The following is a 27,973-nucleotide window of genomic DNA, read 5'->3' on the forward strand; positions in this document are numbered from 1 at the left end:
TATTACTATAATAACTACATGTAACAGGGCCACTGTCAAAAAAAAAAAAAAAAATCTATCTATCTAAATAAAACATGTAAACTTTCGGTTCAGTGTGAATGATTGTAACATTGTAATATTAATAAACCCCGCCCACTGCTGGCGTTATACACAGAGGAGCTACAAGATGGCGCAGGCAATATTTGAGGTTCTGGAAGGTATTAATGCACTTTATTTAAAATTATCCTGCATATGCACAAGCTATAATGTATTATTTTATGTTTGCAGTGAGAATGCATGCGCGCGCGACACGAACAGGCCAAAGAAACACATTTTACACAGTTGTTTCGCTTCATGTAAATGTCATTGTGCTTGAATAGTAAAAGAGTATTTTTAAAAAATATATATAAATAATAATAACAGCACAGGGTTGCGGTGGATTTGATGTATTGAGTGTAATGTGTCTGAGGAGAGATTGATGTAGAGGAGGGAGGAAGAGCGATCGGAATAACAGCCTCGTGCGATCATGGCGGAGGGAGAGAGACACCTCACTGGAAAAGCCATGACAAACACACGAACACTCTCATGTTTAAGTAGTTATGTTTATTCATATTTGGTATAAGTAGTTATGTTTGTGTCCACAATTGATTGTTTTTATGTTATAGATGTTCTCTTTTCCTAAACTGATAGTAGACTTGGTGCTAGATAGAAGGAAATGGGCATTTGATTCTATGGTAATCTTTGAAATGATCGGTATATATATATATATATATATATATATATATATATATATATATATATATATATATATATATATACATACTGTATATATATATATATATATAAAGGATGGACATGAAACTGCTCTTTTAATTCTTTCAAATAAATAATATAACATTGCATATATTACTCTTAAACTGATCAAAGTGTTTAAAGGGAGAATGTATAGGGAGAATTTATATAAAAATTTTCTAGTCTATACAGTATTTAATGTAATTACATCAGAAGTAACTGTAATTAAATAACAGAAAAATAAGAGTAATCCCTTTACTTTTTCAATGGGAAAGTAATTAAATTACAGTAATAAATTATTAATTAATGCATTACACCAACACGGTGTATATACTGTGTATATACTGTGTATATATATATATATATATATAGTGCTGTCAAATTGATTAATCGCACCTTACATAAAAGTTTGTAAATATATAATGTGTATACAGTATATACTGTATGTGTGTATGTATATATATATATATATACACATACATACATACATGCATATACTATATATTATACACACACACATACTGTATATATACAAACTTATGTTAGATGAGATTAATCGCGATCAATCGATTTGACAGCACTATATATTGTATATAAAATTAATTAAAAAATAAATAATAAATATATAAAAAATAAATTAGTGTGAAATATTGATTTTAGTTTCAATAATCATAATATATGCAAAGAACGGGACTTAAAAGACAACTAACTAGCACAGTTAGGAAACAAGTGCTTGAGAAACAGTTTAGTGTCATTTTACAAATATATTTGCATAATGCTGCATTTGACCAATTAGAATCAAGTATTGCAGAGTGTCATGCAATAATGATTAACTCAAGTAACAGTCCTGTAATGGATTTTCAACTGGCCAAATTGTCAGGTATTAAGTGGTTGGTTTGTTGAATAATTGATGGATTGATTTATTGGTTAAGTCATATTTGTCCTGTTTAAGGCATGGACAATCAGACGGTCCTCAATGTCCAGTCACTGTTGGACAGTCAAGGTGGTGTTTTGGATCCGGGCTCACAAAACGTCTCAGGAACGACCATCCAGCCAATGGGTGAGACTTATTCATGCATTATTATAATGTAGTATATGTAACCTGTCTGTTAAAGGCAAAGTGTGCAATTGTATCAGTGTTATTAATATACTATTATAGTATTTATTAATATTTTGAATTAGCTTTTATTTTGATATATTTAAATTTTAGTTTAAGTCTTAGTAATTAAGTTATTAAAGTTATTTATTTTTGTCATTTTTCTTAGTTCTTTTAAGGTTTAAATATATTTTTATTTCAATTTTAGTCGTTTTATTATTTCAATTTTAACTTATTTTATTTCAGTTAGTTTTCAGGGTTTTTTAAGTTATCTAATATTTATATTTTATTGCAGCTTCATATTTCATTTACCTAAAACAATAGGTTTTAATGATAACAATGATTTTTATATACATAGTATTGATTTAAATATTTAGTAGTATTAAATATTTCTTAGTATTGTTTAAAATATTTTTTATATTTTCAGTTTTAATTGTAATTTTAATTTGTTTTAATCATTTTGTCATGCGTTTTTGCATTTAATTTTTTTTACATTTCTATTTAGCTTTATTTTTATTTCAGTTTTAGTCTTAGTAATTTTAGTACTTAAACTTATTTATTTACGTTAACATTTGTTTTTCATCTAATATTTAAATATATTTTATTTCAGATTTATTTTAACTACCTAAAAGGATTAATAATAGTTTTAGTTAATGATAACAACTAATGATAAAATTTGTAAATACATATATAATGATTTTTAAATATATTTAAAAAAAAAGTTTTAGTAATAATTTGCTTTTGTCATTTTCATTTGCCTTTTTATTTAGTTGTAATTTTTGCACTTCAACTTATTTATTTCAGTTAGTTGTCTAATATTTATTTAATTTCAACTTTATTTCAAATACCTAAATCAATTAATACTATTTTAGTTTTAGTTAACAATAACAACACTAATTTGTTGTATATACATAGTAATTATGCATTTCTGAATGCTTTTTCAGTCCGTTCTTTTTTCTCAAAACTTGTATTGATTATTCTTGTATGTCACATGACACCTGCAGACGATGATGATGTCTTTCTGTGTGGGAAATGTAAGAAGCAGTTCAACTCTTTACCGGCGTTCATGACACACAAGCGTGAACAGTGTCAGTCCAACACACCGTCTCTGGCCACCGTCTCTCTGGCCTCCAACAGCGCCTACACCTCCGTCCCGTCCATCAGCACTGGACCCACTAACAGACAGGTACAGCTCACCTGCTGAAGAACCACTACGAGACACTATGAGACACTATGAACCACTATTAGACACTATGAACCACTATTAGACACTATGAACCACTTGAACCACTATTAGACACCATGAACCACTATTAGACACTATGACACTATTAGACACTATGAACCACTAATAGACACTATAAACCACTATCAGACACTAGTATGAACCACTATGAGACACTATGAACCACTATGAGACACTATGAACCACTATGGGACACTATGACCACTATGAGACACTATGAACCACTATGGGACACTATGAACATAGAACATATTGTCACTATGAACCACTATTAGACACTATGAACCACTATGAGACACTATGAACCACTATGGGACACTATGAACATAGAACATATTGTCACTATGAACCACTATGAGACACTATGAACCACTATGGGACACTATGAACATAGAACATATTGTCACTATGAACCACTATGAGACACTATGAACCACTATGAGACACTATGAACCACTATGGGACACTATGAACATAGAACATATTGTCACTATGAACAACTATGAGACACTATGAACCACTATGAGACACTATGAACCACTATTAGACACTATGAACCACTATGAGACACTATGAACCACTATGGGACACTATGAACATAGAACATATTGTCACTATGAACCACTATGAGACACTATGAACCACTATGGGACACTATGAACATAGAACATATTGTCACTATGAACCACTATGAGACACTATGAACCACTATGAGACACTATGAACCACTATGGGACACTATGAACATAGAACATATTGTCACTATGAACAACTATGAGACACTATGAACCACTATTAGACACTGTGAACCACTATGGGACACTATGAACCACTATTAGACACTGTGAACCACTATGGGACACTATGAACCACTATTAGACACTATGAACCACTATCAGACACTACCAGGCACTATTCGACACTATGAGACACTATGAACCACTATTAGACACTATGAACCACTATTAGACACTATGAACCACTATTAGACACTATGACACTATTAGACACTATGAACCACTAATAGACACTATAAACCACTATCAGACACTATGAACCACTATGAGACACTATGAACATAGAACATATTGTCACTATGAACCACTATTAGATATTTGTATTTGTATATTTGGGTTTGTATATTCCTCAAGGTGTCGACGTACATCACTGTGCCGCAGTCTCCGCTCACAGAACATATTGTCATTATGAACCACTATAGGACACTATGAACCACTATGACACACTATCAGACATTATGAACCACTATTAGACACTATTAAACATTATGAGACACTATGAACCACTATTAGACACTATGAACACTATGGACCACTATAAGACACTATGAACCACTATAAGACACCATGAACCACTATTAGACACTATGAACCACTATTAGACACTATGAGACACTATTAGACACTATTAGACACTATGAACACTATGGACCACTATAAGACACTATGAACCACTATTAGACACTATGAACCACTATTAGACACTATGAGACACTATGAACCACTATGGGACACTATGAACCACTATGACACACTATCAGACATTATGAACCACTATTAGACACTATTAAACATTATGAGTTACTATGAACCACTATTAAACACTATGGACCACTATAAGACACTATGAACCACTATAAGACACTATGAACCACTATTAGACACTATGAACCACTATTAGACACTATGAGACACTATTAGACACTATGAACACTATGGACCACTATAAGACACTATGAACCACTATAAGACACTATGAACCACTATAAGACACTATGAACCACTATTAGACACTATGAACCACTATTAGACACTATGAGACACTATTAGACACTATTAGACACTACACTTGAGTACTAATATTGATTGGGTTTGTATATTCCTCAAGGTGTCGACGTACATCACTGTGCCACAGTCTCCGCTCACACACACACTGGTCCAGGGAAACGTGTTGGTCAGTGACGAGGTCCTGATGTCGGCCATATCAGCGTTCAGCTCTCTGGATCAGCCAATGGCAGCCATGCAGGGATCCGTACAGGTAAACACTGGGTGAGGGTTCAACTCGGCATGAAACAAAAGTTGTGATCTTCTTTTCTTCTCTATTGTGACGTATATGCGAGTGAAACAGCTTCTCAAAACAGAACAAATGTAGGGCGGGGCTTGTGGATTTGATTGGATGGTTGTGGTTTGCTATTGGTGGATCTGATGTGAGTGACAGGTTGCTCCGCCCTCATTATCAGAGAAGAGATGCTGTGAAGGAGGAAGGGGAAGTTATCCTGATTCAAGATTACAAGGAACATGAATTTAAAAAAGAAAGATGTGCACAACACATATAAATGATTTCATAATGACTGAGAATAGTGCATTAGTCCTGCCCATTTTTCAACAGCATTAGTTCCGGAGGTGTTTTTCCCGTTCATTTCTCCCATAAGGATTTTTAAAAAGTGTTTGTTAAAGCGTAATAAGCCATGAAGCAATGAGGAGAATCATAACATTACAAACTTTGATTTGAGGGGGAAAAAAGTGTTCGAAAATCAGACGAAATTGTGAACTTAACGACTTTAATGAGAAAAAGAACTACTATCATGAAGCGTTGATATAATCAGATAAAAATGATGGTGAAATATAAAACTTTATTTGTAGTTGTTGATTGAATCTTTAGAAACTATTTTAAGTTTATTGCAATATATATATATATATATATATATATATATATATATATATATATATATATATATATATATATATCTATTGCATACTCACACACATATATATGTATTTCCAAACTTTTATGTTAGATGCGATTAATCGAGATGAATCGGTTTGACAGCACTAATATATATATATAAACACACAAATATTTAAGTATTTTGAGAGCGTAGTGAGTCGATTGTGACTTTTGCTGTGCTTCATGGGAGTGGGCGGAGCTAAAGAGCTCTTTTGGAACAATTTGCTCACCGTGACTCCCTGATTGGTTGAATTTTCTGTAAAGGATCACGAGTAATATAGCTTTTCACCATTAATTCTGCTGTTAAACATGATTATTTTTAAAATTAAGTTGAAATAATGCAAACTGATGGCTTCAACAAAGCATAAACCATCAATTACCAACCTCGTAATTCACAACAGGTCTGTCTGTAAAGCTTTATAAGTTATAAGAGGTTATCAATAGAGTTTTTGCTTCCGGTGTGGTGAAGAGATGAGCCCCAGCTAATAGGACCCAAGCAATCCGATTGGTTCAGAGCACAATTTATGGGTAATCGCTTTAGTGCCTGATTATAAATCAGATATCTCTTTATTATATAAGTCGTTTTAACTATGTTATAACGACCATTAATAACTTATATGTTTCATATACCGAAGTTATAGATTGTGAAATTAAACATTTCTCGTTCTTAGTGTTTTTTTAGTTAGCTAGGATAGTAGCATAGCATACAGCTTTCCGAAATTATTAGAGATAACGTTTTATTTTCACCATCTACGATATTTTTCGCTAAAAAACTTCGATAACAATGAAAATAATTAATTTTGACATGACATGGTTGTAATTTAAAAAAAAATTATATTATGCCTTATTGCTTAATAACAATTAACAATGTCGCAAAACATACCTAAAAATGCAATTTCTTTCACTTTAACTATATAAATAATCAGGATAAAAAAAAAAGATTATTACATGGATTAAAGTTTGATTGATTACATTAAGTTTGCCGGGACTCGACACTTCACCACACCAGAACCCGACTGTTGCACACTCGACTGGATAAATGAAATGGTGACCTTTGACCTGGTGTTTTTCAGAGCAATCTCAGCATGCACGCGGGATCCTCGTACCTCCAGCACCATCATCAGCCCCTCCCCCCCACACAGGCCACGCCCCTCTCCTCACAGGTGTCCTCCAGCCACAGTAACTCAGTGGTGCAGGTGTACAGCACACTGCCCTCTATGGCCGGAGCCGGTACTGCGGAGGGGCCCGCACTGGGGCTTCAGTCCTTTCAGTCCATCCAGGTACAGCACACGCTCACTAATCTAAAGATAATTTCACCAGGATTAAAATAGCGAGATATAGCTTTTTTGACAGAGATTGTAAAATCTAAACTAATATAATTTACCCTGTTTCGTGTTCTGAATATTATTATTACCTAGATTATTAATGTAAACAGTGTTATTTTTAGTATTATTTATACACTATTATAGTATTTATTAATATTTTGAGTTAGCTTTTAGCTTCTTTATTTTCAGTTTTTTCATTTTAGCTTAAGGTTTAGTAATTTTGTTATGTAGGAAGTGTTGTTTTAGTATTATTTATATAATATTATGGTATTACTTAATTATTTTGAATCTGATTTTATTTTTATATTTCCCGTTTCCATTTTAATTTTAGATTAAGGTTTAGTAATTATATGTGCTTCTGTTATTTGTATAAGTTTGTGTTTTAGTATTATTTTAGCTTTAATTTAATTTCAGTTTTAGTAATTTTAGTACTTCAACTTACACTTTTTTATTTCATTTATTTGCATAGAAAACATTTAACATCATGTTCTCATGTTTTTTAATTTGAGGTTTTTCATCTAATACTGACTTTTTTCAGCTCTATTTAATTAATGAAAACTATTTTTAAAAGTTTTAAGTGTTAGTTAACAATAACAGCACTGCTAATAGTGTTTGTTTTTAATTCTATTTACCTTTAATTTATTTCATTTTAGTTTTGTAATTGTAGCACAGTAACATTACTTGCAACATTTTTAATTTAAGTTTTTCATCTATATTTTTATTTTATGTTATTATTATTAGCTTTATTTCAATTAAAATTATAATTTATTTTAATAATTTTTGTTTTACTTAACAAAACAACACTGGTTGAAAATATAATTATGCCTTTGTAAGTAAATTTGTTGCAATTAGTGCTGTCAAATCGATTAATCGCCATTAATCACATCTAACAAAAGTTTGTAAATATGTATATATATATATATACATACACACACACTCACACACAGTATACACACACACACACACACACACACATATATATACATACATACATATACACATTTTTTAGATGTGATTAATTGATTTGACAGCACTAATATTTATATTCTCTCTAAAGGTATTTGTGAAGAGCTTTAAATAGGTGTTGCATATAAATTAAGATGAATTATTATTAATAAATCAAGGCATTGTCTGGTTAATAAATAAAAACAAATATGCATATATATATGCATATATATACACACTGATGCAGGTTAGTGTGATTGTTGAGCGTTTAATGACCTGCTGTGACAGATCCCCAGTCAGTGTGTGGAGGGCCAGGTGTTCAGCGCCGCTCCGGTGTACAGTCCAGGAAAACACACCGCCAAAAACAAGAGCTGCACCATCAGCACAAACCTCTCCGAGCTGGGCGAATACGACAAGGTTATCATCCCTAAGAGAGCCAGAACCTCCAAGAAAACACAGGATGGTAGTTTACACATCATCTACACCAGCAAACCTGCTGAAATATACAATATGTATTTCAATAACCAAGTACTACTGTTCAAAGTTTGCTTTTTAATTCAGCAAGAATGCATTAAATTGATCAAAAGTGACAGCAAAGACATTTATTAAGTTAGTAAAGATTTCTATTTCAAATAAATAGTAATATTAATCAGAATTAGTCATATTAGAACGATTTCTGAATGACTGGAGTAATGATGCTGAAAATTCAGCTTTGATCACAGGAATAAATTACAGTTTAACATATATGCTCATAGAAAGCAGCTATTTTACATTCTAATAATATTTTTTAAAGAATTACTGTATTTTTGGTCAAATAAATGCAGCCTTGGTGAGCAGAAGTGCATAAATAATACTATAAATAATAAATAAATAATACATAATTAATATACATAAATAATACTCACCAACCCCAAACGTTTGTACGCTAAGCAACTTACAATCGCAGGAACATCCATTGAAGGAAATTTGTGACATGACTGCTTTATCTAAAGTAAAAACAACCTTATTCTGTTCCAGCAGGACAAACCAAAGGAAAAGCCCAGAAGCTCAAGTGCAATTACTGTGATAAAGTGTTTACCAAGAACTTCGACCTCCAGCAGCACATAAGAAGGTAAGTGAGACGATTTATACCAGGGGTCTAAAAATCATGTTATTAAAGGGTTAGTTCACCCAAAAATGAGAATTCTGTCAGTAATTACTCACTCTCATGTTGTTCAACCCCGTAAGACTTTCGTTCATCTTCAGAACACAAATGAAGATATTTTAGATGAAATCTGAGAGCTGTCTCACTCCTCCATAGGCTGCAAGGTAATTGCATCTCCCGGTCCAGAAAAGTTAGTAAAGACAATGTTAAAATAGTCCAAGTGACTACAGTGGCTCCACCTTAAGTTTATCAAACGACGAGAATACTTTTTGTGCGCAAAAATAACAACTTTATTCAACTCTTCATTTTCTTCTGTGTTTCTCTGAGTGAGTTGACGTAGTGTAACAGCGCAGCGCTTCTGGGTTGTACGTCAGAACGCAGGCTCACTATTGGCCGACGCTGGTCATGTGTGTGATGCGTGTGATGCTGGCCAATAGTGAGCCTACGTTCTGACGTACAACCCAGAAGCGCTGCGCTGTTACACTACGTCAACTCACTCAGATCCACACAGAAGAAAATGAAGAGTGGAATAAAGTCATTATTTCTGTTTGGTTTTTGCGCACAAAAAGTATTCTCGTCGCTTGATAAACTTAAGGTGGAGCCACTGTAGTCACTTGGACTATTTTAAACAAAGTCTTTACTAACTTTTCTGGACCGGGAGATGCAATTACATAGAAGCCAATGGAGGAGTGAGACAGCTCAGATTTCATCTAAAATATCTTAATTTGTGTTCTGAAGATGAACGAAAGTCTTACGGGGTTGGAACAACATGAGGCTGAGTAATTACTGACAGGATATTCATTTTTGGGTGAACTACCCCTTTAATATCATGAAATTCCAATGTTTTGATGCTAAAACCCCCGTGAACAGAGCATAAACAGAGCCTTAGTGACGCTGTCCTCGTCCTCTCTGCAGTCACACGGGTGAGAAGCCGTTTCAGTGTATCGTGTGCGGCCGAGCCTTTGCTCAGAAGTCTAACGTGAAGAAACACATGCAGACGCACAAGGTTTGGCCGGCTGGGGTTCACAGCACCGCCTCTAGGATGCCCATCACTGTCCGTGTGCTTCCTCTCAACAACCACCAAAACTCACAGCCGGCGGAGGAAGAGGAGCAGGAGCAAGGTGAGAGGAGACCAGTCAGTCCATAGAGTTACTAAGCCTCTAGTGTGGACTTAATGTTCCAATTTAAAGTCAAGTCACCTTCATTTATATAGTGCTTTTAACAATATGGACTGTTTCAAAGCAGCTTTACAGTGATAATAGGAGATTACAGTAACAGAGATTGTTTGGCTTTACAGCAGCTCTAGAATAAAGTTATTGTCCAGATAAAGTTAGTTTTGATTGATTCACTTCCGTCGTAAAGATTATTAGTTATTAACTTAGAGGGCCCTATTTTAACGATCTGAAACGCAAGTGTCAAAGCGCAAAGCGCAAGTAACTTTGTGGGCGGGTCTTGGCGCTGTTGCTATTTTCCCGGCGGGATAAATGACTCTTGCGCCCGGCGCAAATCTAAAATGGGTTGGTCTGAAGAGCTTCATTATTCATAGGTGTGGTTTGGGCGTAACGTGAAATAAACCAATCAGAGCGACATCTCACATTCCCTTTAAGAGCAGGCGCGCTTGTTCTATGGCGGATTCCTATTATAACGGCGGATTTGCCAGGCGAACGCCAGGAGCGGTTCACAGCCGAGGAGAGCAACGCTCTCGTCAGGGACGTTGGGGATGGAGAAACCCACCCAAATTAACTTCGGTTAAAAAGGCGTATGATAATTTGGGTAAATGTGTAAGCTAGATGTATGCTTTTATAATAAATTATCTATCTATCTATCTATCTATCTATCTATCTATCTATCTATCTATCTATCTATCTATCTATCTATCTATCTATCTATCTATCGTAATAATGTATGATTTGCAAAAATGAGAACTGCTGCTTCTGTGTAGATGAGAGAATCAAAGTGTATGTGCGTTGTGCACACGCTACATTGATTATGGCCAAGCATGCGCCCTTAAAATAGCATATGAATAACATGCGCAACGCGCCACTGACTTTAAACTATTTTTTCCTGGTTAGTGGCGCAACTGTTTTCTAAACCTGCAAAATAGCATCAGGAACACACCTCCTTTTTTGCGCTGAACCGCCCAGGGAGCGCAAGTTCATTCCCTAGTTTAGCGACGTGCTTCTGTGGAGGGAAAAGCACGCTTTGCGTGGGTGCAAAATAGGAATGAAACATGCGTCGGTGTACAAAGTCAATTGCGCTGGGTGCAAGATAGGGCCCAGAGTGTTAAGTCGCTAACACTTAGTGTGTCGCTAACACGACACCGTTCTAGCTGAAAACCGTTAGCGCGCTCCGGCCGCTCATCCGCACAACAACAGTTGTGTCCGCGTATCAGTGTGAACTGGAATCATTTGGACAATGTTTTATTTTAGTTGACACTTCAGGACTGTGTTGTCGTCGTGTCCAGGCGCAGGTCCATCAGATCTGGAGTGTGTGTGAGTGCGTCCAGGCGCAGGTCCTTCATCAGATCTGGAGTGTGTGTGAGTGCGTCCAGGCGCAGGTCCATCAGATCTGGAGTGTGTGTGAGTGCGTCCAGGCGCAGGTCCTTCATCAGATCTGGAGTGTGTGTGAGTGCGTCCAGGCGCAGGTCCATCATCAGATCTGGAGTGTGTGTGTGAGTGCGTCCAGGCGCAGGTCCATCATCAGATCTGGAGTGTGTGTGTGAGTGCGTCCAGGCGCAGGTCCATCATCAGATCTGGAGTGTGTGTGTGAGTGCGTCCAGGCGCAGGTCCTTCATCAGATCTGGAGTGTGTGTGTCCAGGCGCAGGTCCTTCATCAGAATCAGATCTGGAGTGTGTGTGTGTGTGTGTGTGTGTGTGTGTGTGTGTGTGTGTGTGTGTGTGTGTGTGTGTGTGTGTGTGTGTGTGTGTGTGTGGCTGGTGCAACAACTCTACCCAGATAACTTTGAGCTAACGTTAAAGTTTGTTTATAACTTTGAGAGAACCTTGCTTGTTTTCATTTGATGTGTGAACAAAACTTCACTAAACATGATCTGTAGTGCACCTACTGTCCAATAGAATGCAATAAACATTGTGCTTTTTTGATATGAAACAAAGGCTTAGCTTCCAAATTCACTTTACTGTACCTGATACAGTCAAACCAAACATTATTCAGACACCAGATATCATTTTTGATATTGTTTTACCAGTGTGTGCAGGACACTATAGTTCATTTCTGTAAGTGAGGAGAGCAAAATAAAGTAAACTGTGACATATTATACCCAATAATTCTTCATACAGTGACTACCAGTGACATTTATACAAATTTGGGACCAAAAATGATTCAGACTCTTTGAGCTGATCATGTTTTGCTGAAGTGTGTTGTCTTTAATTGCTAATGCTCTTTTTACACACAGACTGAACAAAATGAAGCATTGCTTGGTAATTGTTTGAGCTAAACTGGTATTATGTAATTGTGTAGTTAAATTTAACATCTGACAGATATTCATCATAATTCATCAGTGAGACAGTCTAACAGAAGGACGGACAAAACCAGTCAAATATCAACTGAGTTCATAACTCATAATTTATTACCATTTTCTAAACTATAGTGAATAAACTGATAATGTGAGAAATGTTGAAGGTGTCTGAATAACTTTTGGTTTGACTGTATATCATAATGAATCGATACAGAATCAAATTAAATAGCGATCGGGATTGAATCGGAAATGTTAAATTTGTGTCAATACCCAGTGCTCTGAAATGATATAAAGTCTGGCCTGGTCTTTAGCCATCGAAGAGCCGGACGCTGAGGTCCAGGAGACGGAGGAGAAGCAGAGCGACGGGACGAACGCGAACAAGCAGATCATCCTCATCGACAGCTCGTATCAGTGCCAATTCTGCTCGGACAAGTTCAGCACATACTTCCAGCTGAAGTCCCACATGACCCAGCACAAAAACGAGCAGGTACCACATCTGTCACTTACAATTACAGACAGGTCAAAATATTAAATATCAACCAAATTTACACCGCAAAAATTATTTTCTTACGTGTTTTCCATTGAAAATGAGATGATTTAACTTGAGAAGCAAAAGATAATATGTTTTCTAACCGTATTATAGCATTTTGTATGCTTTCAGCAGAAATCCACTGAGGAATAACAAACATCTAAAGATGTATTCTCTGAAAACTTGTTATTAGCATATCTAACAGTTTTGCTTTTCAGGTAAATTTATCTTGTTTTAAGGATGCTTTTAAAATATACTGTACTCTAGCATTAAAAGTTTGGGGTCAGTAAGATTTCTTTCAAAAAAAATTAATACTTTTATTCAGCAAGGATACATTAAGTTGATCAAAAAGACATTTATAATGTTACAAAATATTTTTTTTTAAATAAATGCTGTTCTTTTGGCCTTTCTATTCTTCAAAGAATCATGAAAACAAATGTTTCCACTGAAATATGAAGCAGCACAACTGTTTTCAACATTGATAATAATCATAAATGTTTCTTGAGCAGCAAATCATCATATTATAATGATTTCTGAAGGATCATGTGACACTGAAGACTGGAGTAATGGTGCTGAAAATTCAGCTTTGATCACAGGAATAAATTATATTTTACTGTATATTCACATAGAAAACAGTTATTTTAAATTGTCATAATATTTCAGCCTTATTGAGCAAAAACATAAAAAAAATTGTTTATTTAAGAAATTATGCAATGTTTTTTTTTATATTTTGTAATGTCTACTGATGTTAATACTTGAAATGAATAATTTGTATTTAGGAAAAAACAAACAACTAAAGATATATACCCAGAAAACATTTTACATTACACATTTTACAATAAGATCCCATTAGTTAATCTCAATGAATGCATCAACTAACAATGGGTACCTGTGGTTGCACAGGTGTACCGCTGTGTGGTGAAGAGCTGCTCTCAGACCTTCCAGAAGCTGGATCAGTTCCTGGAGCACATCCACACACACCAGGAGCACCTGACGTACCGCTGTCACCAGTGCAGTAAAGTCTTCCCGTCGCTCTTCGAGCTCGGCCTTCACCAGTACTCACACAGCTTCTGTCCGCAACAGAACCAGCGCAAGGAGACCAACTACTACAGGTCAGACACGCTCACAGCAACACAACACCAGCAGGAATCAGGAACACTTCTGAGGAAAAACACACTGGCTACGCTAACATGCAACCAAATAATCCTTTAAGCCTTCATGTAAACACCTTAATCGATTAATCGAAAATGACGTAGAAATAGCGTAATGATATATGACACGAGCTGTTGAATAAAGTGTCGTATAAATGAGTGTCCTGTCATTCAAAAATCCTCCATTCTACTCTAAAAAGTGGAGCAGGACATGTCCCACCAGTCCTTGTTTCGGACTCTCATCCACAGACGACTGGTTTTGGGCATTTTTAATTGCGTGATAAATATAAGCAGCACAGCACAGCGGTTCATTTGCTCATTTACTCCAAATTATGACCAGAAATGGATAAATATTAAGTCTGCTGTTTAAAACAAATAAAGAACCAATGTAGGAGAATGGTCATTGTGCACAAACATCGGGAAACTCTGTATATTCGTGCATGTGCACATGTCAAAAATCTATCCCGATATGAAGCTTGTGACATCTAAATGCGCACATGTTTAGCATTCATGTAAACACTACATTCAGATTCATCAGTCGGAATGAATTCGGTCCGATTGAAACAAAAGTTGTGCATGTAAACGTAGCCACTGTTCTTCCTCAGTATTTTTGTCTCATTTTCCGGTACAAACATCTAAACATTCTTAAAGTCCCCCTGTAGTAATTGATGATAATTTTATCCCTTAAAACTCATCACCAAAATGACATATTTGAGGAGATATTATTTTTCCTTGAAAAAAAAATGATTCATGTCTTAAAATATCTTGAATGTAACTCGACACCCTTGCCTCATTTAGTATACGCTGTTTTATGAATATGCAAATGAGCCCCGCCTCCACTCACTCACTCACTCACTCAGAGATCCACTGGTTGACGATCACATGTTGATCTGATTGGTTACAAGGTAGTTTGTGACGTCAGAAACACCAGCGATTTCAAAGCGTGTTTTTGAGACTGTCTTTGGTTCACTGCAGTTTTAAGGAGAAAATACTCAGCAATGGTGTCGACTTATGAACTTACACATGCTTTGTCTTAAAGCATATTAAAAACACCACATAGACACATAAACAACATTAAAAGCTGGATTTTCACCACAGGGGGACTTTAAATCAAGATACATTTACTTGAGAAGCAAAACGACTAGTCTTGTTTTCTAAAAAAAATACATAAAAACTTTTGCCAGGTTCAGACTACATGATATCAGCCCGATGTGGGCACGATCCGCTTGACGTTGGGTGTCGTGGTGATTTTCATGCCTGTGCGATTTCGCCAATCCTATAAAATCATTACAAATCGCACCGTACGACATGGATCTAATTAAACTTGGGTACGATATGTATGTTGTAGACTGTAAGATGATGGCACCTATTGAATCGTAGGTTAGTATAGAAGAATAAAACGTCATTAGCATGTGCTAGTGGTAAACAAATAAAGCCAGATGAATCGCACTTTGGCAATTGTGGTTTTAATGTGCGATGAAAAAAAGAGGAGGAAGTGAATGGAGAATATGGACGTGGTCATGGCTAGAGAAAAGAGGCCAACTTGGCACGCCAATCTTGCAAATGGAGCTTGAGGAAAGTAGTTTTAGCGCCATATTTCGTTGATCAATACGCAATTTCATGTTGCATTTTTATTGGCTAGTCAGTAGCTGTAGGTCGTGGCAGCAAACACACTGTGATGATCATGATGAATTGTCGCAGGGTGTCTTTGGTCGTCTAGTGTGTCATAGTGGAGGCGTCTGCAATGCTTCACAACATCATGACAGAAAGACTAGCATGCTTAGCTAATTTTTTTTGTTCATCCCTCCATGATGGCTTTGACCAATAGGAGCACAGAAGCTCTTCTGTTCACAGCTTTCTGGCGGCCATAGTTAGGTACACTTTCCCAGATATTAATATTAGGGCCTCATCTGGGCCATCTATGGCACATTTGGCTCAATTCTGGCAGCGGCAAAGGTCACATAGGCCACACACATCAAGCTGGTTTTAGTGTGAGTTGTGGCTTGCTGTGTGTGGCCCAGATGTGGCCCGGTTATGTATGCTATTGCCAGCCACACTCACACAAGGTTGAGTCATTGCCCTCATTCGTCATAGAAGAATGTGGGAGATGTGGGCCACAACTGGGCCAGATGTCATTCGCTATCTGGGATGTTTCTTGTCCATGACACACCAAATCACATAATCTGACAAAGTGAGAATCATAACAGACATTAATATCGTTTTGTCTGTTAAGAGAGTTTCTGCTTAAAACAAAAATCTGCCAATGGTGTCAGAAAAATCCACTAAACTCCAAGAGAAAACGAGTTTATATTCCTGAGCCCAATGACAGATATTTGTTCTAGTTTTCAGCACAAACTCACTTCATTTGGATTTTTCAGAAAACAAGACTAATATCTAATTTTGCTTCTCAAGTACATCCTGAGAAAATGAAAGATGAAAATACTGAGGAGGAAAATCTTTTTTTCCCAATTTGATATCAATAAAAACTTTTCATCATGTTTTTTTTTTTTTTTTTTATAAAATAAGAATGTATGTATCAGCTTTAATGCACTTATCAAAATAACTGGTAACACTTTACAATACAGTCTCAATTGTTAACATTATTTAATGTATTAACCAACATGTTCTTACAGCATTAATGTTAGTTAATAAAAATGAGTGGGAAATTTCATTCAGCAAATGTGGCGACAGCAGTGATGATAGTTTAGGTTGAAGTGTTTTGAACTCAGATCTGTTTGAACTGGTTGTTTTTGTGTTCAGATGTATGAAGTGTCAGAGTAAATACTCCACTCAAGAAGCTCTGGAACAGCATCTGCTGAACGCCACACACAACTACCCCTGTCCACACTGCATGAAGGTACTCTATATACTCCAGTTACCGTTTTCATCTTCATTTTATCTAAAGTCTTTTGTAATTATGTTATGTGCCGTTGCTCTTTTATATATATATATATATATATATATATATATATATATATATATATATATATATATATATATAAATATTTCTATTTATTTTTAATTTATTTTATTTTATTTCAGTTTGTTTTAGTAATTTGAATACTTCAGTTTAAGTTTTTTATTGTTATTTTTTTAATATTTCTATTTATTTTTAATTAATTTCACTTCAGTTTGTTTTAGTAATTTTAATACTTCAGTTTAAGTTTTTTTTTAAGTTTTTTTTTTATCTAATATTCATATTTTATTTCAGCTTTATTTCAGGTAATAAGAAAATATTTTTAATAGTTTTAGTATTATTCATACACTGTTATAGTATTTATTAATACTTTGAATTAGCTTTTTTAACATTTGATTTTACTTTTTTGTACTTTTTAAGTTTACGTTTTTCAATATACATATTATATTTCAGTTTTATTTAAATGAACAAAAATTATTTTTAATACTTTTAGTATAGTATTTATTATAGTATAGTATTTAGTATAGTATTTATTACTATTTTGAATTAGCTTTTATTTTTATATTTTCAGTTTTCGTTTTAATTTTAGTTTAAGTTTTTGTAGTTTTGTTTTGTCATTTTTTATTTTTTTTATGTCTATTTTTATGTCAGTTTTAGTCATTTTAGTACTTCACCTTTAATGTATTTTAGTTAGTTGGAAAGGCAACATTTCAAATTTTTTAGTTTTTTAAGTTGAAGTTTTTTATCTAATATACCTGTTTTATTTTATTTTAGCTTTATTTCAGTTAACGACTTTTAATCGTTTTAATTTTAGATTTAGCCTAGTCCAGATTAGTGGAAGGAGTCTGTGAACAGAATCACACAGAAGACTGGAGAATCGATGTCAGTGTGTTTGTATGTCGCAGGTGTTTCCGTGCGAGAGGTATTTCCGGAGGCATCTCTCCACTCACGGCGTCGGCGGCAAATTCAAGTGTCAGATCTGTAAAAAGTTCTTCAAAACCGAGCACTACCTCAAACTACACACACAGATCCACTCAGGTGTGACGCTTTATTTGGTGGAAATGTCCTTTACTCTTTAATGCAGTTTTATTGTTATATAGCTAGTTATATAATTTGTATATGAATTGCATGAGAAATGATTAATTGCCCTTAGTATGCCTTTTCAGATATGACCTTTCATGCAGTGTGTAATAAGAATGCTGTTTGTGAATGTAAAAAGTCTGCAGATTTCAAAGATCAATAAGCTGTAAGCGGTCTACCAATCAGAGTGAGCCATCTGGCCAATCAGGTAGAGTAGACCAATCACAACAGACTGGGTCATCTGACCAATCAGATCAGAGTAGACCAATCACAACAGACTGGGCCATCTGACCAATCAGAGCAGAGTAGACCAATCACAACAGACTGGGTCATCTGGCCAATCAGAGCAGAGTAGACCAATCACAACAGACTGGGTCATCTGGCCAATCAGATCAGAGTAGACCAATCACAACAGACTGGGCCATCTGACCAATCAGAGCAGAGTAGACCAATCACAACAGACTGGGTCATCTGGCCAATCAGAGCAGAGTAGACCAATCACAACAGACTGGGCCGTCTGGCCAATCAGAGCAGAGTAGACCAATCACAACAGACTGAGTCATCTGACCAATCAGATCAGAGTAGACCAATCACAACAGACTGAGTCATCTGACCAATCAGATCAGAGTAGACCAATCACAACAGACTGGGTCATCTGACCAATCAGAGCAGAGTAGACCAATCACAGCAGACTGGGCCATCTGACCAATCAGAGCAGAGAAGACCAATCACAGCAGACTGGGTCATCTGACCAATCAGAGCAGAGAAGACCAATCACAGCAGACTGGGTCATCTGACCAATCAGAGCAGAGTAGACCAATCACAGCAGACTGGGCCATCTGACCAATCAGAGCAGAGAAGACCAATCACAACAGACTGGGTCATCTGACCAATCAGAGCAGAGAAGACCAATCACAGCAGACTGGGTCATCTGACCAATCAGAGCAGAGAAGACCAATCACAGCAGACTGGGTCATCTGACCAATCAGAGCAGAGAAGACCAATCACAGCAGACTGGGTCATCTGACCAATCAGAGCAGAGAAGACCAATCACAGCAGACTGGGTCATCTGACCAATCAGAGCAGAGTAGACCAATCACAGCAGACTGGGTCATCTGACCAATCAGAGCAGAGTAGACCAATCACAGCAGACTGGGTCATCTGACCAATCAGAGCAGAGTAGACCAATCACAACAGACTGAGTCATCTGACCAATCAGAGCAGAGTAGATCAATCTCAACAGACTGGGCCATCTGACCAATCAGAGCAGAGTAGACCAATCACAACAGACTGAGCCATCTGACCAATCAGAGCAGAGTAGACCAATCACAACAGACTGAGTCATCTGACCAATCAGAGCAGAGTAGACCAATCACAACAGACTGAGTCATCTGACCAATCAGAGCAGAGTAGACCAATCACAACAGACTGGGTCATGTGTACAAACAAGTAAATGAATGAATCTGCTTTGCTGGAGTATCTGGTGAATTCCAGTGAGGTTAAGCGAGGTTTTCTCGTTCTGCAGGGGAGAAGCCGTATAAATGCTCCGTCTGCGAGGCCACGTTCAACAGGAAGGACAAAGTGAAGAGGCACATGCTGATTCACGAACCCTTCAAGAAGTACAAGTGTCCCTTCAGGTGAGTGACAGCTGTCAGATCGGCACAGAGATCATCAGGCGCATGTGAACATGTTTCATTATTTCTATTGTGTTTCCTCTGCAGGACTCATGTGGGCTGCACCAAAGAGTTTAACAGGCCGGACAAACTCAAAGCTCATATTCTCTCTCATTCAGGTGAGGATGAGCAAGTCTCAAATCTGAATATATATATATATATATATATATATATATATATATATATATATATATATGTATGCACCTGTATGAGTTTTGGTCTCATATTTTTCTTATATAGTTAAGTAATATCACACGAGCAACAGCGCAGTATCACACGAGTGCAAATGTGATATTGATTTCATTCGACAGTTCAATAAATAAGAAATTAATATTGTTATATTTTAGACACAATATTGTCTGTTTTTGCTCACTTTTGCCAAAAATATTGCCTATAAAGCCAGGGCAGAAGTGTGTCCCAGAGCAACACACAGCGGCGCAGTTTGAGCGAATCAATCGGGTGAATCGATGATTCAATGACTCATTCATAACGAGAGCCATTTACTTAATTCCAGAACGAATCAGCCGTTTAAACAAAACAAATGAATGATTCAATGACTCCTTTGTTTAGACATTTACCACCACCTACTGGCAGCTTTAGATTCTTACAGTATTTAGAGTATAATTTTATTTATATATTATATTTCAATATTTATATATAAATATTTCATATTTCCATATTAATAAAAAACCCATTAAAGGGTTTGTTCACCCAAAAATTAAAATGATGTCATCATTTACTCACCCTCATGGCCGTTACAGACTAAAAGTTTGTGTAATAAATTCGATGTTGAATTAAATCATTTTTTTATGTTGCTTATTTGATGCTTTTGTCATTTAACACAATAATGACTAATTTATCAGCCAAATTTGATGTGCAATTAATTTGCGATTAATTATATTAATCACTACATCATGTAATTAGATTACAATTTTTAATCGTTTGACAGCCATATGAGGGTTTTTTCATGGTGTAATGTGGAGCTGTATAATAATGTACACAGCTAATGTGTGTGTCGTCTCTCCTGCAGGTATAAAGCCGTATAAGTGTCAGTTCTGTCAGAAGTCGTTCAGTCGTCGAGCTCATATGCTGGAGCATCAGCGCTCACACACAGACAACTACCGCTTCCGCTGCTCCGCCTGTAACAAGGGCTTCACACGCCAGAAATACTACAGAGATCACAAGTGTCCGCTGGCGGGGGCCGCGCAGGGACGGGACAACAGCAGCGAGGGTACACACACACACACACACACACTCACTCACACACGCTCTCACACACACACACACACACACTCACTCACACACACAGAGACTGACTCACTCACTCACTCTCTCTCACACACACACACACACACACACACTCAGAGACTCACTCACTCACTCACTTACACTCATTCACACACACACACACACACACACACACACACACTCACTCACACTATAACTCACTCATAAACACACACACACACACACACACACACACACACACACACACACACACACACACACACACTCACTCATTCACTCACTAACACACACTCACTAACACACTCATTCACACACACACACACACACACACACACACACACACACACTCACACTATAACTCACTCATAAACACACACACTCACTCATTCACTTACTAACACACACTCACTAACACACTCATTCACACACTCACACACACACACACACACTCACTCACTCGCACACACTCACACTATAACTCACTCACAAACACACACACTCACTCATTCACTCACTAACACACACACACTCACTAACACACTCATTCACACACTCACACACAAATATATTTTTATGTATGAGTTTTTAAATATACAGTCAAACCAACATGTATTCAGACACCTTCAACATTTCTCACATTATCAGTTTATTCGCTATAGTTTAGAAAATGGTAATAAATTATGAGTTATGAACTCAGTTGATATTTGACTGGTTTTGTCCGTCCTTCTGTTAGACTGTCTCACTGATGAATTATGATGAATATCTGTCAGCTGTTAAATTTAACTACACAATTACATAATACCAGTTCAGCTCAACCAATCACCCAGCAATGCTTCATTCTGTTCAGTCTGTGTGTGAAAAGAGCATTAGCAATTAAAGACAACACACTTCAGCAAAACATGATCAGCTCAAAGTGTCTGAATCATTTTTGGTCCCAACTTTTAATAAATGTAACTGGTAGTCCCTGTATGTAGATTTTTTGGGTATAATGTGTCACAGTTTACTTTATTTTGCTCTCCTCACTTACAGAAATGAACTATAGTGTCCTGCACACACTAGTAGAAAATATCAAAAATGATATCTGGTGTCTGAATAATTTTTGTTTTGACTGTACAACTTTTTCTGACACATTCAGGGGACGGATCTTCTGCCATGGAGCCTGACGAACACGGAGAAAGCGAAGAGGAGGGCGATGATAATGATGATAATGATAACGAGACGCAGCAGGAGGGAATCATGGGAATGGATGGAGAGGAGAAACAGACGAGAGAAGAAGAGGAGGAAGAGAGGAATAATGAGACGAGACTGGATCACATGCAGGAAGAAGAGCGAGCCGTCAGACTGCTCTCTGAACCCATGTGCTTCCAGACGGTGGACTGATGAAGATCTAGATGATGAAGAGTCAAAGCTGGATTTCCCAGAATTCACACACTTGCGTCATGTTGTTTACGAATGGAGTGGTGCAGGGATGATGTTAATTTGTAGGCCAAACTGGAAGTTCGCATCGGAATCGGAATTTTTCATTGGATTTTGGATTATCGGATTATTTTTTGGATTATTAGATTATTATTTAAAAAAAAAAAGCTCTGCGATCAACAAAAGTGAATTATACTTAGAAGATAGTTTTCACAAATGAACAACTTTTATGATTTTTTATGAATTAATTTTTTATAAATCGTTAAAATATTAATGTCTGGGATGCTGTGAGCACGCAGACTGTAGTGTACACCGTAAGTTATTTAATTCTTATGTTAAATGTGTAATATGGATAATTAGTGTTCATAAACGGCTGCTGAGATGGTGTTCTCAAAGAAACGAGTCCATCATAAATGATGTTTTCTATCATTGTCAAGGGTACAAAAACCCTGTTGCTGATCTTTAATATGTGATATGTTTTATATTAAAACATTATTGTTAGCTAATTTATTTTTTCTCGCATTTGTTGAGATGAACGAATTAAAATAAAATATTGAGCTGAATTTGTGTATGTTTGCAGTACAGTTATCATGTCTTGTTTTATTGCCTGTCCATAAATCATGCAATTTATGAGATATTGACCAAAAACTTGACAAAATGCTGTTGTTATTGTTAACTAAAACTATTACAAATATTTTTTGGTAATGAAATAAAGCTGGGGGGAAAAAATGAAATATAAATATTACATGAAAAACCTCAATTTAAGCACTTTTATTACAGTTAATTTTTTATAAAATAAACATAAACAGCACTTTCAACTAAAATAAAAACTGAAAATATAAAAATAAAAGTTAATTCTAAATAATAATTACAAATTAATAACTACTATAATAGTATATAAATAATACTAAATTCATGGGGGGGGGGGGGGGGGGGGGGTTCATGTAGCCTACTAAATTTAGTAAAAATAAATGAAATGTAAAAAGATAGATCTCTGTACGGTTATGGCGGCTTTCATTGGCTGTCTGTGGATTGTTTTGTGAGGTTTCATGCCATAAGCGTTGTGTTTTTAATATGCTGTAACAAGTTAAAAGATTTTCAACTTTCAAGATTTTCCCTCGATTATTTAAAAATGCTCCGAACAAACATATGATCCTCTGGCGATTAAAAATAAAGCATCCACTCGTTTCTGACTGGGATCCTTCTGAAGAGACGCTAATGAGCTGTTTATGGATGCGTTAGAGCGATCGTTTTCTGTCATCAACCGTTAAAATACTGATTATCAGTGGGCGGGGCCAATGGTGCAATGCTGTATTACTATTGGTCAATATCTTGCTGGAGATAGTCATATGCAAATATATGATGTCACAGCTATATATATATATATATATATATATATATATATATATATATATATATATATATATATATATATAAAAAGCTAATTTTTGGAGCTTGATAAAATAAAAGCGTTGTTTATAATGAGGATGTTTTAAGCGCTGAAACTTGCAGGATGTTTTAATGGTACAACGACCTCATATATTTTAAAAGATCAAGGCAAATTTGATTTCTCATGTCATGACCCCTTGAAAGTCGCATCTCACCCATGTGGATTTGTTGCTGAAACTCATCTCCTTGCATTATGAACAGAGTTCAGGTCTAAATCACAAACAAACAAACACCAACAACAAGACATTTCCCATAGAATTATTTATTCAGCTGCTGAACATCTTTTCACATATGACTATACATACAAATCAACTCTAGTAAATAAACTCTGAAACAACCCTGAAAGCAGTCGCTTCTACTTTAATACTAAAATCATTTGAATTATCAGAACAGAGAGGAGAGTATTCACACATGTACAGGATTCAGTTCATATACAGAGTCAAAGTTGTTTGGTTTACATGGATCAGTCGGAAATAAAAGCCAAAATGAAAGCCTTGTCACTTAATATTAATAAACCATTGTCCTGGGGATTTCACTAGTTAAATACTCATTCAAACAGGGTAATTTGGATAAAAATAGCTATTGAAATAAATATTTGATGTTGATTGATTTTCTTTAATTCAAAAAGACAGTCATCCATACGAGCCTTGATATTATTACCCATGATGCAATGCACTGAACCACAGCTGCACGCTGTAAGAGGGGCTTTTGTGCTCCAGTGGTTTAGACTAGTATCACTTCTGAACAGCCAAAGAGCTTCCAGAATACTTAAAAAGACGCGTTAAAAAGCAGTCGCCCTATAGAACTAGAGCGCTCGATACTCGCTGTCAATCAGACACGTGTACCTCTAATAAATACTGCCCTCTCCCAGTTTTAGTCCCAAAATTAACTCACATTATCGCTTCAGGGATTCGAGGCGTGAGCCACGTCTGTTGCACGTCAAAAATGACACAATTTCAGAGTAATTTCATTTCATAATTCAGTAATGTGAATGTGAGCTAAAGAACCAGAGCGTGAAAGTAAACACACCAGAGACCAAGTACAAGAACTCCAGGCTCTGATTCCAAAACAGGAACTTTTAGTACATTTTATCATTTTAGAAATGTCAAGGCCATATTTCACCACAAAATCAAGATACACATTTAAAAAAAACAAAAAAACAATCATATATATATATATATATATATATATATATATATGTGTGTGTGTGTGTGTGCGTGTGAGAAATAAAACATCTATTAATACAAACACACAAATACATACATACACATATACACACAAACACACGGTGCAAAAGTCTTAGGCACGTTAGTATTCTCACCCCCAAAAGATGGTTAGGCCAGTTAATTATATCTTTTGTTGTTTCTGTATTAATAGATGTTTTAATTTATATATATATATATATATATATATATATATATATATATATATGTGTGTGTATGTGTGTGTGTGTGTGTGTGTGTGTTTATATATATATATATATTAGAGAGAGAGAGAGAGAGAGCGAGAGAGAGAGAGAGAGAGAGCGAGAGAGAGCGAGCGAGCGAGAGAGAGAGCGAGAGAGAGAGAGAGCGAGAGAGAGCGAGAGAGCGAGAGAATAGGATCATTAATATTTTTGGCATTGCCCCATTATTTAAATTTTTCATGGCAATCAAACATTTAACACACAACATTTCTGTAAAAAAACATTCTGTTGTTATTGAATTATTTAAAATATGTATTAATTTGGTTAAATATTTATTTTCGTTTTTTTATTTAGATCAGCACAAGATCGGCACTTTACCGTAACAGGAACACATGGAAAATATTTGATTCCATATTACAATGAGATTTGGTCATGAATTTGTTTTAAATTTCGCAAATGCAAAATATAAAAAAAAAAATATTTTGATTTTGGGATGAAAACGGGCATTTCTTGACAGTTTGAAATGAATGAATGCGCGACGAGCGATCAGGATCTGGAGCGGCGCTCGAGTGCTTCCAGAGAGCTCCGCTTCATCAACCCAGCTGTTCTTGGATGACAGTGAGGAAAAAAGGCACGAGGAGGAGACCCGTCGAAGGGTTGCAAACATAAAAACACACATTCACAGAGCTCTCGTGAATCGTTACGTCTTTCTCCTGGAGTCGTGGAGAAAAGTCTTGCTGGATTCATCACATGTAGAAACATCAAAGTCACGTATCTTACACGCTTGCATAAAGCCCTCTTCGTCTCGTGGGGAATAGAAAAATGAATACCAAGTGACAGGTGAGTGCAGAAACCCCCATATTCCCATAATGCACCGGTGTGCCGGATCATCAAGTCATGGTCTGTCCTCTCAGTTAAACTAGTGTGTGTGTGTGTGTGTGTGCGCGTGTGTGTGTGTGTGAGAGCGTCTCACTCCTGTCCGAACCCTTCCGTCTCCTCGATGGCAAACATCAGCTTCTCCTTCAGCTGCTCGTAGCTTCGGTACGGCGGAAGATCCAGACGATTGAAACTGAAGCAAAAGAAAAGCAGGAACGTTTATTTACAGCTGCGATATAACAGGTTATTGATTTTAAGATTATTATATGCAGTTTAGTATGAATACATATCACACAAGTATATGAAGCGCTAGGAGTGTCACTAAAAAACAATGAGGAATAAGTTATCAATTTATTCATTTAAAAAATATAGTAAAAGAAAAATCTTTAAGATTTACAACAAATTACATTTCAGAATTTAGATAACCATTGAATAATTAAATTAATAAAAATGATAACTAGTAACACTTTACAATTAAGTTGTCATTAGTTAACATGATCTAACAAATTTTGGCATTTTTTGAATTTTTATACATTATTAAAATGAAAGGTTGTATCTGTTATTATTTTAATATATTAATATAATTTATATTATTTAATGGACCAGGGCTAACATTAACTAACAGTAAAAACAGTTGAACTTTTATTAAATAACGTTAATAAAGTTAATATTAATTCATACATTAACCAAAGTTAACTAATGGAAACGTATTGTAAAGTGTTACCATATACATCATAATAAAGCACTAGGATAAATATATAATTATAAAAATATATAAATAATTATAAAAATATTATTCCAATAATAACAATAACAACCACAATAATAATAATAATAATAATAATTATTATTATTATTATTATATCATATTATTAATTGTTGTTAATAAAAATATAATCCTAAATTAATTATATTTTATTCATATTAATTTCTGATTAATAATCATAATTATTATTATTATTATTATTAAAAATGTTTTTGCCTACTGATTAATTCATTTTCCAAATCGTTAAAAAATGATGTATATAGACAGTTGATGCAACCATTAAACTACTACGTTAAAAACACAAACACACACAGCTAAAGCTTAAATACACAGAAACAAACAACACAACTATTGAAAACAGATCACATCAAGAGAGGTGTGATGAGTATGATGTGTGTGTGAAGTGAGTTTATGTACCATGTGTGGCTTCGGGGAAGCCAGTTCTCTTTCCCGACCTTCTCGATGCAGAACTTCTGCGCTCCGTTACTCCCTGAGAACAAGCAGATCAAGAACATCACTCATAAAGCTCAAGCTAATCTCCACGCTTTAGAGTAACAGGACCCAGAGCAGTTTCCTGGGATCCATCGCAAAATACACAGAACTGATGCTAATCACATTCCTAATTAGGGGTGCAACGGTACAGATAGCCCACGGTACGGTCCGTACCTCGGTTTTTGGGCCACGGTCTCGGTTCGGTTTCGGTACATGTTTTGTGC

General features: G+C 35.7%; 2 protein-coding genes across 3 annotated transcripts in view; one reads left to right on the forward strand and one right to left on the reverse strand.

The window, feature by feature from the left end:
- Window positions 1-136: 136 nt before the first annotated feature.
- znf341 (zinc finger protein 341) lies at window positions 137-23,348 on the forward strand. 2 transcript variants are annotated; one of them, XM_079849716.1, is made up of 16 exons: window positions 137-197; window positions 1,724-1,831; window positions 2,872-3,053; window positions 5,019-5,168; window positions 6,932-7,138; window positions 8,417-8,591; window positions 9,146-9,239; window positions 10,188-10,393; window positions 13,059-13,234; window positions 14,180-14,388; window positions 17,188-17,284; window positions 18,250-18,382; window positions 19,950-20,061; window positions 20,146-20,216; window positions 21,128-21,328; window positions 22,481-23,348. In XM_079849716.1, exons 1-16 carry the CDS (start codon window positions 167-169, stop codon window positions 22,723-22,725), a joined length of 2,397 nt encoding a protein of 798 aa, XP_079705842.1. In that variant the 5' UTR covers window positions 137-166; the 3' UTR covers window positions 22,726-23,348. The 2 variants fall into 2 exon arrangements, with proteins under 2 accessions (XP_079705842.1, XP_079705843.1); XM_079849717.1 differs by having other exon boundaries at window positions 149-197; window positions 9,149-9,239.
- Window positions 23,349-25,681: 2,333 nt separating this feature from the next.
- itchb (itchy E3 ubiquitin protein ligase b) overlaps window positions 25,682-27,973 on the reverse strand; it is a 33,158-nt gene continuing 30,866 nt past the window's right edge. The window contains exons 23-24 of the mRNA XM_079850015.1: window positions 27,675-27,747; window positions 25,682-26,684 (exon numbers count right to left, since the gene is read on the reverse strand). Of these exons, the coding sequence (XP_079706141.1) occupies window positions 26,585-26,684; window positions 27,675-27,747 (173 nt within the window). The 3' untranslated portion in view covers window positions 25,682-26,584. The remainder of the gene's footprint in view (window positions 26,685-27,674; window positions 27,748-27,973) is intronic.

Source organism: Squalius cephalus (genome assembly GCF_949319135.1).
Source record: "Squalius cephalus genome assembly, chromosome: 18".
NCBI classification, from domain to species: domain Eukaryota; kingdom Metazoa; phylum Chordata; class Actinopteri; order Cypriniformes; family Leuciscidae; genus Squalius; species Squalius cephalus.

Bases quoted from the DNA above. Each gene is read 5' to 3' on its own strand.
- znf341 (XM_079849716.1), top strand. From the start codon at position 167: ATGGCGCAGGCAATATTTGAGGTTCTGGAAG. The intron at 14,389-17,187 runs GTCAGACACGCT...TTTTGTGTTCAG, and splicing joins AAGGAGACCAACTACTACAG to ATGTATGAAGTGTCAGAGTA. The intron at 17,285-18,249 runs GTACTCTATATA...TGTATGTCGCAG, and splicing joins CCTGTCCACACTGCATGAAG to GTGTTTCCGTGCGAGAGGTA.